The sequence below is a fragment of the Pectinophora gossypiella genome, chromosome 21, assembly GCF_024362695.1.
Source record: "Pectinophora gossypiella chromosome 21, ilPecGoss1.1, whole genome shotgun sequence".
Lineage (NCBI taxonomy): Eukaryota > Metazoa > Arthropoda > Insecta > Lepidoptera > Gelechiidae > Pectinophora > Pectinophora gossypiella.
Window position 1 is genome coordinate 10,409,287 of NC_065424.1, and position 16,176 is coordinate 10,425,462.

General features: G+C 41.2%; 1 protein-coding gene across 2 annotated transcripts; it reads right to left on the reverse strand.

Moving 5' to 3' along the window:
• Positions 1-844: 844 nt before the first annotated feature.
• LOC126376568 (facilitated trehalose transporter Tret1-like) lies at positions 845-12,470 on the reverse strand. 2 transcript variants are annotated; one of them, XM_050024046.1, is made up of 10 exons: positions 12,282-12,470; positions 11,576-11,685; positions 11,056-11,175; positions 9,540-9,702; positions 8,850-9,007; positions 8,219-8,345; positions 6,362-6,451; positions 5,205-5,422; positions 4,605-4,787; positions 845-2,192 (listed from the first exon to the last, which is right to left on the reverse strand). In XM_050024046.1, exons 1-10 carry the CDS (start codon positions 12,340-12,342, stop codon positions 1,953-1,955), a joined length of 1,470 nt encoding a protein of 489 aa, XP_049880003.1. In that variant the 5' UTR covers positions 12,343-12,470; the 3' UTR covers positions 845-1,952. The 2 variants fall into 2 exon arrangements, with proteins under 2 accessions (XP_049880003.1, XP_049880004.1); XM_050024047.1 differs by lacking the exons at positions 11,056-11,175; positions 11,576-11,685; positions 12,282-12,470 and adding an exon at positions 10,560-10,639.
• Between the last annotated feature and the right edge of the window lie 3,706 nt (positions 12,471-16,176).

A 16,176-nucleotide genomic window follows, 5' to 3' on the forward strand; every position in this document is an offset into this window, starting at 1 on the left:
ATGCATGTGCAAATTGGAATTACGTTCGCTCTTTTGTCTCACTCCATACAAAAATCTCGGCCGGCCAAGTACCTACTTAATGCCACTTGCGGCATATTACAATAAGTCACGACAAAAAGAAAATCTCATTCTTACCATGGGATTCTCTTAAAATGCATAAATGATTTTGACATAATTTTAATTATCATAATCCTTTTTGCATAACGTTTTTAGCATAATAGTACTTTCCCATAATAACATACTTACCATCATCTCACCTCCCCATTATCCCGTATTTCACAGGGTCCGCTTACCTAACATGAAGAACTTACTGATGTATGTAGTTACATGAGTCATGTCTGGGACCTTTGGCGGCTCAATAATAACCCTGACACCAGGGTTGATGAGGTTGATAATTCACCTCGTAAACCACACGATAAGGAGAAGTACGTAGTATTTTTTTATTCTTTGTTACAAGTCACTAGAAATCAACTTTTTTAAAATAATTAAGGCATTATGAAACAATGCGAGAATAAAGGACTCTGTAGTCCAGTGGTTGAGGCTTGGGCTCAGGATCCAGATGTCTCGGGTTCGAATCTTTGTGAGGTCATAACCACAAAAATCACTAATCTCTAGTATGGTTAGGTTATATTGCTGGCCTCACCTTGCTGGATCACCCGATTTTACGATAGTAAGTTACTCTCTGTTACTATTTACTTAAGTAAGTATGAAGTCTGTTAGTCAAGAGCCATGTCTGGAGCTTTTGGCATCTTAATAACAACGCTGACGGGCTGATGAGGTCGAGCATTGACCTCACAACCCACACAAGAGAAGAATGTGGAAATGTAAATAAAACAAAACGTTATATCTCGTAAAAATATTATTTACTAACCTTAACTAAGTTTAATTATCTCATTTGTACACTTTATGGCTAATATTGGCTTAAATGATTTTTGTTTTTATAGCACCCACTCGTGTTTAGGGAAACTCACAACGGGAAAAAATAAATCGAAAAAAAAAAACTGACTCGGACGGGACTTGAAGCTCTCGTCAAGCCGGGACGAGCATGTTAATTACACCAGCGGACTTAGCACCGTAAACACGCGACTCTTTCTCGCCGCGACAGAGATCATCTGTCTCTTTTTGTGCAATACTGTGAGAGAGTGACGGGTGACGTATGTCGAGGCGAGAAAGAGTCGCGCGCTTACGGTGCTAAGCCCGCGGGTCCTCCTCGAAAATTCTTTCGATCTATGATTAGTGATTATCTAGAAGACATGAATTCATGGGATTAGCTGTCTAACTGACATTTGGCAGCCATTATGTTTTAAAAAAATAACTTCTAACGTTTACGTTTGACCGTTATGCATGGGTGTACGTATGTTTGCGTGCATGCACTTCTGTTCAAAACGTAACAACTGACAGAATTTAACAAATCAGGTCACTTGAAGCGTCTTGACTATCCGGTGGTTATAGGTTATGTGACGTCACGCCAAATTCAACATGGCGCCCTCTAGAGGACATAAAGTGAGGACGAAAAAAAAAATTGTTTTCTTCTAATGGTATCAAATGAAAGGGTGACTACTTTTTACATCGTGTTTTTTCCGTAGTCGGTTTTTAGTTTTTAAACTTATTTTTTACGCTTCTATGTTGTTCTGGGAGCAAATAAAAAACATAGAAAACGTTCAGCTGCTTGTCTTCCCGGGTATGTCGTAAAAACCGACAGAGGGATTGTGTCCTCTAACATGATGGACTAATGTTATGGGCGATAGGCTGATCCCTTATCACCATAAGGTTCATCATATCCATCTTAGGACTTCGTATCAACAGTGGCTGCAAGTTGTCTTTGATTACTTGTGGCTCTGCCCATCCCATTTGGGATTACGGGCGTAAGTTTATGTATGTATGTATGTATGTTAAACTTATATTTTTAATTATATCAAAACAGCCATCATAGCCATCATGGCGTGCCTAAATTAACATCGAGTCTTTTTCTTTTCTTTCAAGAACAGCATTTGTATAGCATCTGCGGACAATCCCTTCGTTTCGGGGAGAAAGAGATGACTATAGGCAGCTGTCAAGAAGCAGACAGCAGAGAATCCGTAGAAGAGAGGCCCTAACCCGAAGTTGTCGACGAGAGGGTTGAAGATGATGAGGGTAACGAAGTTGGTAATCCACATGCAAGCCATCACGATGCTGTTGCAGAGGCCTCGGATCTAGAAGAAGATGATATACACTTCTCATCAAAAAAATCGAAACACCTTGCAAGTTTACGTTTTGTCAGGATTATCAGAAAAATGTGTACATTTAGGAATAAATGTTAAATGTCGTTTAATAGTGAGTAATATGAGCTTATCAAATCTTAATGTTAATGTTCTAAATTTAAATGAATTTTTCATAGGTTTCGTATTTTGTTAAATGAGTCATTTTTATTCCGTATGGAGTATAAAGGAAATGGATAAAACAACACACGTAAATGAAAAAAAAAGCTAAAAAACGTTTATTTAATAACTTGTATTCCCTCCCCGAGCTCTAATTACTGCTTCCATACGGTTCTTCATCGATCGGATGAGAGTCACGATCACATGCTGTGGTATATTGTCCCATTCCTCTTGGATTGCATCTTGCAGCTGGCTAAGTGTTTCTGGGGCAGGATCTCTTGCTCGAATTCGTCTCTTTAATTCATCCCACAGATGTTCAATGGGATTCATGTCCGGGCTTCTTGCTGGCCATTCCATAATAGAGATATCGACTTCGTTAAGATAATCTCGTACGACGCCCGCGGTGTGAGCCCTAGCATTGTCGTGCATGAATATGAAGCCGTTGCCAATAAAATGTGCATAGGGCATCACATGAGGCTCGAGACACTCTTCGACGTACCGATGACAGTTTAGTGCAGGCAGACGTGGCCCAGACACGAAAGCAAGCTCTGTCTTACCGTCGGCGCTGATTCCTCCCCAAACCGTCCACGAACCGCCACCATAGCTGACCTTTTCTTCAATGCAGCATTGTGCATAGCGTTCTCCGTCTCTTCTGTAGACCTTGTTCCTTCCGTCGTTACCATACAGCATAATTTTACACTCATCAGAAAAGAGAACTTTGCTCCACTGTAGGTATGACCAATTTAGGTGCTCACGTGCAAAGTTAAGGCCCGCTCTTCGATGGTCTGCAGTTAATTTCGGCCCATTTGCTGGCTTATGCGGTACCAGTCCACGATCCTTCAACCTTCTTCTAATTGTAGAGTCACTTACAGCCACCCTTCGTACAACACGAAGCCGCTGCTGCAGTTGAAAAGCGTTAAGGCGTCGATTTCTTAAAGAAGTTGTTACAATAAATCGATCATCTCGCTCAGAAGTGACACGATTCCTGCCAGATCCTGAACGGCGCGTGAACAAACCAGTCTCCCGATAACGTTTATAGACTCTATGAACAGATGACAGGCTTAGATGCAGTCTTGCAGCCACAACACGCTGACTAAGGCCAGAATCCAGCAATGCCACAACTTGGGCGGCTTCTGTGGGCGAAGTATCCATACGTTTTAGAAAAAAAACCTTTTTTCAGACGTCCCAAAGTCACAGTATTGAAATAAAAAACAAAAAGTTTAAGGATAGGCGCCAATTTTTAGTTTTTAAACGCTAAATGTACTCCAACCCTAAACACACATTTGTCTCAAAACAGTGATTCATTTCGTTTATAAGATAAACAAATGAAATTCTAATTTTGAATTTAGAATTTTCGCTTTTTACTGTAATGGCCAAACTGCCAGCTATACATTTATGTATTTTTTTTCATCGTATGAATTCTTTTTTGTGTTAAATTCGGACAGAAACAATGAAAACGGAAGTGTTTCGATTTTTTTGATGAGAAGTGTATTAAGTCCTATTTAGGCAATTCTCACAGTTGTCAATTAATTGCAAATTCATTGTTATGGTACTGATTAGCGTGTAATAGGGACGTTACAGGCTGATCACCTGATTGTCCGAAAGTAAGAAAGGCACTTAAGCCGTTGAGCTCGGTTACTACTTACTGATGTAAGTTAGTAGTCGTTACATATGAGCCGTGGCCTGTTGCGGCTGAATCATAACCCTGACACCAGGGTTGATGAGGTTGGTTCCACCTCACAACTCACACGATAAGAAGAAGACTTTGTGAGACATTCCTTTGTTTGGACTTTGGACATCACCTGATTGTCTGAAAAAGTAAGACGATTCCGTACTTCGGAGGGCACTTTAAGCCGTTACTGGTGCGTTACGCTCCATACCCCCTCCGGTTGTTTGAGGGGAGGTCTGTGCCCAGCAGTGGGTATCATCATCATCATCAGCCCATTAACGTCCCCACTGCTGGGGCACGGGCCTTCCCTATGGATGGATAGGGAGATCGGCCCTTAAACCATCACGCTGGCCCAGTGCGGATTGGTGGTTATTAACGACTGCTAATACAGCCGGGACCAACGGCTTAACGTGCCTTCCGAAGCACGGAGGAGCTTGAGATGAAAACTTTTTTTTCTTGTGGTCACCCATCCTATGACCGGCCTTTGCGAAAGTTGCTTCACTTCAACAATCGCAGACCGAGCGCGTTTACCGCTGCGCCACCGAGCTCCTCAGTGGGTATATATGCTGTTTTTATACCTCAGGCAAGAATATCTCGGCAGCCACAATGAAAGGCACGGTGGCAGCCCCAAGGTTGTAGAAGAAGCAGTAGGCGTAGATCATCAGCGCCGTGACCCAGTGGGGGGCGTAATGCATATGCAGTTGAGACGCCAGGAGGAGCGTGAAGAAACCGGAGATGAATGATGTCCAGGTCATCAGGAACTGAAAATGAAAGTGCGTTTTTTGGTACATTCTCCTTGGGTTGAGTTAGAGCATTTAGTTTACGTACGGGTTCGATTTCTGAAAGGTTATTCAAGTTGTAAACGGTGAGACAGTCGACAATGAAAGTGACAAAAAGTATGCGATTGATGTAAGGTGAAGAAACAAGAAATCAATCTCATTTTGCTTTTCGATTCATTTTCGAATTTTATTTGTACGTCGTTTGACCGCTTTTATTGATGACGTCATAGGACAATATTTCCATGCAGGCTTTAAAGAAAACTTTCCTTCTGAAGTTTCGAAAATAGTATCTCATTTGACTATATATCGTTTTGGCGTTCAAAAAAAAACGTTTAAACATTATCTCATTTGACTAGGTAGTCCCTGTAGTGTCTATGTAGTGCATCTGTTCATACAAACCTTTCTCCCAAACCGATCAACGCTAACAGCGCAAATCAAACTTGGGACCATCAGGTCAATAGCCAACATGATGGCACAGAGGTTGGAGTCCATAGAGGGCACAGCCTCCGTGAAGAGGGGCTCCGCGTACACCTGCAGCACGATGGCTCCCATCATTATGTTGGATGCCATCAGAAATAGAGCGCAGCCCAACGCGCGTTTTGAGGATTCCGATTTTACTGAAAAAGGCATATTTATATCCCTTCGGCCGCCATCGCAACGACGTCTCACAACCCGTTGCAACGGAAGATTTTTACTCCTTTTTTGGCAACGAGTTGCGAATGAAGAATGTTTTGTCTTAATACGCAACCTGTTGCGAACTAAGAATATTTTTAACAGCATAGTTGCTACAAAATATTTTTTATTCTGAATACGCAACCAGACTGAATAATTCATTTGACGCTAAAAGCGCGAAAACAAAACTTCGCGATATTTTTCGTAGTCGTTACATGAGTCAGGGGCCTTTGGCGGCTCAATACTAACCCGTAAATAGTAAATAAAAGCCAGGAACGATTGCTTAACATACACTGTGTTTATACATTGTTTGAGGTTGACGCGGTTATTATCGTAATCTAAACACATAATACCGGGTTCTTACCGCATAATATCAGGAGTCTTATGTCCCTGATTAACGCGGTCTTCTTATCGTGTGGGTTGTGAGGTGGAATACCAACCTCATCAACCCTGCTCTCAGGGTTATTACTGAGCCGCCAAAAGCCCCTGACATTGCTCATGTAACGACTACTTACTTACATTCAGTAAGTAGTAACCGGGACTCATCATCTTACTTTCGGACAATCAGGTGATCAGCCTGTAATGTCCTAACCAAGCTAGGGATCATAAAGTGATTTTTGTGATGCGTCCCCATCGGGATTCGAACCCGAGGCCTCCGGATCGTGAGTTGGGCTCAACCACTGAACCACGGAGACCGTTACGCGCGGTAAGAACCGTGTATTATGTGTTTTAATTATACCTTGTCATTTTTGTGATATGTCCGGATCATGCTCTCAACGTTCAACCTCAGAACCGGAGGCCATTTCTGATCAATGGGGGAGACTTCGAAAACCATACTAACTGTGCTTTCATCAATTTTCAAGCATCAAATGAGCTGGACTTACGTAAGAATTTCCATGGTGATTCAGGAGGTGGCTGCTCCTGTTCGACAACGGGATTTTTTTTGTCAATCAACTCTTTTGAAGCCTCTGCGTCTGAAAATAATTCAATATAATGATAAATTACAAATAATTATCATCAGTCATCCCGTGATCATGGCACTTGCAACAGTGTCGAAATATCGGGAGTCTCATATCCCCATTTAAACGCGGTAAGAACCCGTTATTATGTGCTTTAATTATGATAATAACCGCGTAAACTTAAAACAATGTATAAATTACAAATAATTGTCTACAGGCAATATTAACATTATTCTAACTTAGGTACGTCATTGTAAATAGCATGCTTGTAAATAGGCTGGACTGTCCGTACATGACTCATTGCTCCATGAGTCACCTGTACAGGAGCAGTACTGAAATAAATCTCTCATTTTTATTTATTTGTATTGTGTATCTATGTAATACTAATATTAGTGAGTAAGAAATCATTGTTACTAACAACCTGGGTCCAAGTTACCCGTATCTTTTTTATTTATTAAGTAGTAACCGGGACCAACGGCTTAACGTGCCTTCCAAAGCACGGATCACCTTTCTTTCGGACAATTAGGTGATCAGCCCGTAACGCCATAACCAAACTTAGGATCACAAAGTGATTTTCGTGATGTGTCCCCACCGGGATTTGAACCCGGGACCTCCGGATCGTGAGCCCAACGCTCTAACCACTGGAGTACGGAGGCCGTTTGAAAGTGACAATTCGGTCGACAGACACACAATATCATGTACACGCTTCTGTCAAGGTTAGTCAAACTAATGATTCTAACAACAGTAATTTTGCATAAATTATACTTAATACTCGCATGTTTAATTATAATCTTTGACAAACACAAGTTTATTGTTAAAATTAAATAAAGATATATTTAGACAATGTTTGCGCTTGTCAGGCATTATGTATGACACTAATTATTTGCTATGATTTATTTACTCTACCAGTCCTCTGACGTGTGACTGGAAATTCACTGTTACATACATACACACACCACATATCACAAGATATCATACAATTCATACATAATGTGGCGGACACAACTAGTTGGCCACCTAGTTCCGCCCACATGCAACAGATGGCGCCACATTCAATAATGCAGTCTTGAAGCAGTCGTGAAACGCGATATCGAAGTTTACACAGCGAGACGCATATATACAACTTCCAACATGTCGATCCCTAGTCACACTACCAACTTGTGACTAGCGGGATACTATTCTCAGTTCGGTACCCCGAAACCATCCTTTGGCGGCAGCACATCCTTGCCGTCAAACATAATATTAATTATCGCCATAGACGGTTTCGTACGATTTACTCTGAACCGGCTCTGAACCGGCGTGCGTGTATGAAACGATTGATGAATGTGGAGGAAGCAAAAGAGAAGTGTGTCAGGATTACTCAGGATCGAAGCAAATCAAATTTCATAGTGTCTGCCTACCCCAGTGGAAAATAGGCGTGAGTTTATGTATGTATAAACGGTGATACAGCTCACCACGTATCACATTTGTCTAACTGAAAGCTCCTGGGTATTCAATTCATCTTGCGATGGATGTACCTCTGACTACCCCAATTGGGATATAGTCGTGATATTTAATGTAATACATACACATAGATGTAATACTATCATCATCATCATCAGCCCATTAACGTCCGCACTGCTGGGGCACGCGCCTTCCCCATGGATGGATAGGGAGATCGGGCCTTAAACCGCCACGCGGGCCCAGTGCGAATTGATGGTTATTAACGACTGCCAATGCAACCGGGACCAATGGCTTAACGTGCCTAAAACTATAAAAAATATTATTATGTGCGTAACTCACCATTGTCTCCAGCCAGTATCCTATCAATCTGAGGGTCTAGTTGCAGTTTGATCTTGTTTATAGCCACCTCCACTTCTTTAGAGGTGATGCTTACTTGCCTGTAAAAGGCTATCGACTTCGCTGCTTCCTGTTCATTACATGGAATAAATAAAAAAAATATAAATTTCCATCAATTAGGTATACAAACACATAAACACGAGAAAGAGCTTGGTGAGGTGTGGGTAATTAGTTCACCATGCAATTTATGTACCTCTGACTACTCCAATTCGGATATAGTTGTGAACTTATATTTTGTTGTTTTCTAACACACAAAAACTCAGACAGAACACACTAACAGAAAAATAAAGCTCGGTGAAGTGTGGGTACTTAGTTCATCTTACGATGGATGTACCTCTGACTACCCTACTGTCGTGAGCTTATGTTATGTTATTTCAAAACAGTAATTGCTTAGATTTTGAGTTTAAATCTGTTTTTAGCTTAAAAATAATGAACAACTCCTGACGTAAAATTAAAGCAATAACGCAAGACAGCTTGGAAATTTCATTGCTATTTATATCTATCAGGCATTAAGTCACGAATTTTTATTTTATTCTTATTCTATTCTTCAGTGCCTAACAGCTGTAAAACTTACCTCTTCTCTTCCTTTTTGTATCAAAAACACGGGAGATTCCTTCAATAGCATAAGCATTACTATGTACAGGATGGACCCTGATAAATGTACGTAGACAATTTGGTAGTATGTTAGTTGTCCACCTATTATGTACGAAAACAGAAGACCTAGGAAGTATCCTGTAATAAAAGAAAAACAAATGATAACTATGAAAAAATATAGAAACTATTTATTTGTTTATTGATTTAACATCAGAACTAAACAGCCTATATACCGCTGCAGGGCACGGGTATAGAATAAGGGATAATACTACCTACAAACGGCATCTCTCCGCTTCCCACCAGCGACTAAGCTAGGATTACCTCACCCCCCGGTCTTACAATAGGTTTTCAATCGTATAGGCGTTCGACGTCACACACACAGATGCGCGTGTACTACGATAACGCCAATGTGTAGTGTCTGTGTAAAACGAGGTTTTTTGTGCGAAGTATCCGGGGTGTGACACAGATCACCCCTAAACTGGAGGGTGTATGGAGCATACTTCACCACGCTGCTCCACTTTGTGTTAGTGGAGGTGTTTTTACCGCTAATAGCCGGGAACAACGGCTTAACGTGTCTTCCGAAAGACCGAATCTTACTTTTTCGGAGAATCATTCAAAGGTGACTCAAGCTAGCTATGTCCTTCAATGATGCTATGTTGTGTTATGTTACCTGAAACACAAGAAGACGTCAATCCTCCTCTGATGGAGTCCTGGGCTATTTCAGCTATGTACACGGAGGACACTGCCTGGCCTGCCGCGCCGAACCCGGCGACTCCAATGGCAGCTATCACCAGGGGAACATAAGTTGTCAAGGAGATTATGGTCCACGCTACCTGGAAAGAAAAGATGCTTGATTTGGATCTGCCCTCTAGCTAGCCTCTGTGGTCCAGTAGTTGAGCGTTACGCTTACGACCCGGAGGACCCGGGTTCGAATCCCGGCGAGGACATATCACAAATATCACTTTGTGATCCCTAGTTTGTTTAGGACATTACAGGCTGATCACCTGATTGTCCGAAAGTAAGATGATCCGTGCTTCGGAAGGCACGTTAAGCCGTTGGTCCCTGTTACTGCTTACTGATGTAAGTAAGTAGTCGTTACATAAGCCATGTCAAGGGCCTTTGGCAGCTCAATAATAACCCTGACACTAGGATTGATGACGTTGGTACTCCATCTCACAACCCACACGATAGAAGATCTTGTTTATGTTGAGTTGTGGTGCAAAATAAGGATTTCTTATTATTATAATTAATGTCATTTAATAATAAAGGCCATATACCTAATATAGAGGAGCTCGGTGCGCAGCGGTTAACGCGCTCGGTCTGCGATTGTTGAAGTAAAGCAACTTTCGCAGAGGCCGGTCATAGGATGGGTGACCACAAAAAAAAAGTTTTCATCTCGAGCTCCTCCGTGCTTCGGAAGGCACGTTAAGCCGTTGGTCCCGGCTGCATTAGCAGTCGTTAATAACCATCAATCCGCACTGGGCCCGCGTGATGGTTTAAGGCCCGATCTCCCTATCCATCCATAGGGAAGGCCCGTGCCCCAGCAGTGGGGACGTTAATGGGCTGATGATGATGATGATGACCTAATATACAGTGCGTAGGCTTTGGCTCGTTAGATAAATAAATAGATCCACACGTGTGTTTTATTATATTACTAATTACAGTTGTGATAACTGCGAGTGACACTTACTGATATCAAAGATGCATTCATTTGAAACATCCCATTTATCTAATATAAATAGATCGACAGAGATACTGTAGCTGATTCCTGTAAACACCATCTAAATTTTAAGTTACAACTGTCATTTTCTTATCCGCTGAAAAAGAAAGGGACGGATAATCGACAGGCATAAAATTTATGGTACACACGTTTATGTCACAATCCCCCAGGGGGGTTCATGACCCCCACCACAGAACACGTTCAGCTGCTTGTCTCAACGGGCATGTCGTAAAATCCGACAGAGGGATTGTGTCTTTTTAACATGATGGACTATTGTTATTGGCTATAGACCGATTCCTTGTATATGATATGGCTCATCATATCCATCTTAGGACTTCTCAACGGTAGCTGCAAGTTGTCTCGAATTACTTGTGGCCCTAAGTTAAGGAGTTAAGGAGTCTTCTTCTTGTGGAAGAACGAAGTCAAGAGCAAACCCATCTTAATTAAAAAAAACTATTAAACTCACCACAAAAGGCACCCCAAACAGCATAGCCGAATACTTCCTGCCAAAGGTATCAACAGCATATCCACAGAAGGGGGTGATGATGAGAGCCCCAATGTTGGTCAGACTGCCCAGGATGGACACCTGGAATATAAAAATATATATCATAATTATAGCCTTTAACGACCTCCGTGGTCCAGTGGTTGAGCGTTGGGCTCACGATCCGGAGGCTCCGGGTTCCAATCCCGGTGGGGACATAATCACATTGTGATCCCTAGTTTGGTATTAGGACGTTACGGGCTGATCACCTGATTGTCCGAAAGTAAAATTAAGGGTCGGTTTATTCTTACAAATAAAGGTACCTAATCCTCCCAGCTGGCACCCATTCGCACCCATCTGAGCATCCTCAGGCCTGTTGCCTTAAATTTTGTACCAGATGAGAGCCTTCAGCGCCGATTTGTCCGGCTAATCTATAATCTGCGGCAAATCTACAAAAAGTCACGTCAAAAATAAGCGTCAGTGCGTCAGTGCAGAATCGTCTTACCTCTCCGGAAGACAACGGCCAAGATAGCACGGTCTCATTGGACACGAAGTTGCCGAGGGTGTAGGAAGGCCAGGCGTACACGAAGCCTGTCAGGCTGGTGAGGTAGGCGACTGAAAATGATCGTAAAATGTAATTTTAAATGTAAGGAGTTGGCCACGAAGTTGAATGAAGAAAGAAACACTTTATTGAAGTCACAAACGCGGAACACCCACAAGGATAAACTAAAAGTGGGTAAGGCGATTCTCACACTGCCCCGCATGATGCAGCGTAGCGCGTGGATGCGTGTTCTTCCGTTGCTTGTAAGTATCTCCGTTTGTATAGAAAACACACACGGTCTAACACACTATAGAAGTTTTCACTATAAAATATGGCGCCGATAAGAACTTAAGTAACCCACAAGAAACAGTTATTTTAAAAAGTCAAAATCAGATGCTAAGCAGTTACAAAACTTCTTCGTCATTTATCTTTAGTTCATTTCATTTAACATTAATTTCATTCTTTACCTTCTTTTTCTATCTTGTGGGTTGTGAGGTGGATTACCAACCTCATAACCCTGGTGTCATCAGGGCTATTATTCAGCCGCCAAGGCCCCTGACGTGGCTTATGTAACGACTACTTATTTACATCAGTAGTAGCCTCCTTTAGCTCCTATAACTAATATTTTGAATCTCTTATCAATAGCACAAATAGACAGATTTATACTAACTAGAGAAAGTCGCCAACGCTTGCACTGCAAATGCTCTAAACTTCACTTTTTCACCGTCCATTATCACCCTTTCTATCACCACTGCTTCCTTTAATCGTGTTTTAGCAATTACTAAATATTTTGCACATTATTGTATTAATACTGATGTTTCATATCCTTTATAATAGTGGATCAAGTTATAACGATAAGGTAAATGGGCTCGTTGTAGACAGCCACAGTTATGTTATTGAAGTATTGACACTTAGTGTAAATGATGTTATGTGTGACTTCATGTTTGTTGGACACGCTAAATTTAGATGCAACGGAATTTTATCAAAATGCAATTATATTCGAAAAATATACAAAATAATAGTAGAACACGTTGTGGAAAGGCACGTTAAGCAGTTGGTCCCGGTTACTACTTACATGAGTCATGTTAGCCCAGACACTAGGGTTGATGAGGTTGGTAATCCACCACACAACATACATGATAGAAGAAGAAGACGTTCTGGAAGGTCTAGACCTTCTAGGTGAGTGCTTAATAAATAAATGAGATAAAAAGCTTACGGTAGAAATAAAACTATCACTTACTGGCTACAAAAATGTAGCATTCTGGATTTAGATAGATTTAATCTTTTTCCATGACGCAATTTGTATTTTACTGGAAGATCTTAGTGGCGTTTAAAGAATGTAACAATTTAACAACTAATCGCACCAAAACGAGGATCGAGACGAATCAGGAGAAAACTAGCAGAAACGCAATGTCGACAATTGCAACATTTACATTAACAAAAGGACGGCCGATAATGCCCGGATGAATTTGCTCAATAGATTACAGTAAATTGGCCGACAATGGGATTTAAATTCTCTTACGCTTTAGTGACATAGCTTTAGAATACATAAAGTTGAAGATTTGGAGAGAATGAAACTTAAAACAACTTTTTATTGTCAGTCAGGACACCTTCATCCGTTCACTGTTTGTCAATATAGTAGTCGACCATTAAATTCATCATCATTAGCCCATTAACGTCCCCACTGCTGGGGCACGGGCCTTCCCTATGGATGGATAGGGAGATCGGGCCTTAAACCACCACGCGGGCCAAGTGCGGATTGATGGTTATTAACGACTGCTAATGCAGCCGGGACCAACGGCTTAACGTGCCTTCCGAAGCACGGAGGAGCTCGAGATGAAAACTTTTTTTTGTAGTCACCCATTCTATGACCGGCCTTTGCGAAAGTTGCTTAACTTCAACAATCGCAGACCGAGCGTGTTTACCGCTGTGCCACCGAGCTCCTCCTTTACTCCACCGACGTCGATGTTTAGTTAACCGCAATTAAAACTTCATCCAGATTCTGCAACCCTATGTCGTGTATCATTGGCCACGCATATACAAGGCCAAATCTGTATAATAAAATTATAAAATTCGTCATTTCTTTTAATTTGTTCCATGTAACCTCTTTTTAGTCATCTCCTTCCTCTTTTTCCTTCTATCTTCCCTTCCGTGATATTTTCTAAATAAATCCGTTCAAAAAGGGAACTTTTGATAAAATAATCTTAAACTGTATGGCGCTAATAATTCACTTTACCCGACAATCTGTTAATACGTAGCAGCATTATATTTGCAGACGATATCTTTCAGCAAACAGTTGCTAGATAATGTGGTGTTCACATTAAAGCATTTTACATTTCCTTTATTTGATATTTGTTTTATACATACTCTTTTATGGGTTGGTAACTGCTTCTGTGGCTCAGTGGTCGCGCGATGGGCTCATTATCCGGAGGTTCCGGGTTCGAATCCAAGTGGGAGTCATATCACAAAAAAATATTTTGCGATCCCTAGTTAGATAAGAACATTGCTGGCTGATCACCCGACTTTTCGAAAGTAAGATGATCAGTGCTTCGGAGGGCAGGTTAAGCAGTCGTCTTGGTTGCTATTTTGCTAAATATGTAGTCGCTACTTGTGCCATGTCAGGGGCCTTTGGCAGCCCAATAGTAACACTGATATCAGGGTTGATGATGTCGATCATTGTTGTCACAAGTCACAACCCACAGGAGAGAAGAAATAGAAACAAAAAATCTAGTAGATTGCGCCAACTCCAATGAATACTGGGAGGAACTTGCTGTTCTAAGACCGGAATGGCGTCACTGTGTAGCCAATTTTGAAGAAAATCGTCTGAAAGAACTCGAAGAAAATTGCTTAAGACGCAAACATCGTCCTAAGCCCATCTATAAGGTTTAAGATACTTTATTTCTCAAAAGAATACATTTGATTCGCTTACTGAGAAACAATCAATTTCATAATATAGTAGTTTAAACAACATTGGAATTGGACTAAGGTAGGTAGGTACTTAAATAACATTCCGAGACTTACTATACTAATTAGTAGGTATCTGTGTTCTATATGCGTTGACACTTTAATTGTTCCATCCACCAGCAACACAAGATTCACACGTAACACCCTCAACGCGAATGGACAGGGGGGTTAAAAAGGCCACATCGAAGCAATTCATCTAAAAAAGCAATATTGCAATTTGACATTTGTTTTGCATTGCGCACTTACTTTTATATATGTGCAAATGTCAAATAGCAATATTGCTTTTTCAGATGAATTGCTTCGATGTAGCCATTTTAACCCCCCAGTTATTCTGCTTTCAATAAGACAGTGCGTTCAAAGCTGCTTTGCCAGTCACATTCACAGAGAGAAGAGACTAAGGTCCTCATTATCGGATAGGATAAGGAAGACTACAGAAGTAAGACCAAATGTTCATGTATCATCCAAACCATATCGTGCAAGCATAATGGGTACGTTCGGGCGGAGCTCGCTTTCTGGAGAACTTTTTGACCGATATGGTTTACTATATCTTTGTGTGTTTTATGTGCTTTGGCGTATTTTAGTGTAGGTATTTAATTTGACTATGTTAAATATTTTATTAACAGCCGCCGTGGTCTAGTGGTTAGAGCGTTAGGCTCACGATCTGGAGGTCCGGGGTCGATTCCCGATGGGGACATTAACGAAATCACTTTGTGAGACTGTCCTTTGTTTGGTAAGGACTTTACTGGCTTGAATCACCTGATTGTCCGCAAAAGTAAGATGATTCCGTGTTTCGGAGGGCACGTTAAGCAGTTGGTCCCGGCTATTAGCCGTAAAAATACTTCGCCAACCAGCAGTTGAGCAGCGTGGTGGAGTATACATACTCCCTCCGGTTGATTGAGAGGAGGCCTGTGCCCAGCAGTGGGGCGTATAATATAGGCTAATAATTATGTTATGTTAATGATATGTATGTTATACAGGGTGTTAGTGACGTCGTAACGAAAACTTTGAGGGATGATTGAGACCATGATTCTGAGATGATATGAAGTGGAATTTTCCGTCGCAAAAGTATGGAACAAAAAATAATAAAAAGAAAAACAAATTTTCATGAATTTTCCGACTGAAAATTCCACTTGATATCAACTCAGAATCATGGTCTGAATCATCCCCCTCAGTATTCGTTACGGTGTCACTAACACCCATACCTACTTGTATGGGTACAGTATGTACTTGTGCGGGGTGTAAGTGACATCGTAACGAATACTGAGGGGGATGAAACAACTGATTATTCTGAGTTAATATCAAGTGGAATTTTTCATCGCAAAAGTATAGAATTGAAAATAATTTTCAAAAACTAAAAAAAATCATGAATTTTGCGACGGAAAATTCCACTTGATATCAACTCAGAATCATGGTCTGAATCATCCCCCTCAGTATTCGTTACGATGTCACTAACACCCCGCACAAGTACATACTGTACCCATACCTGTATATTTTATTAACAATGTAACTATGATATAACCATATTGTATAACTATTGTGTCAGGAAATCTTGGTCTTAGAATATTGCCAGTGTGAACGCCGTAGATCAGATTGCTGGTACA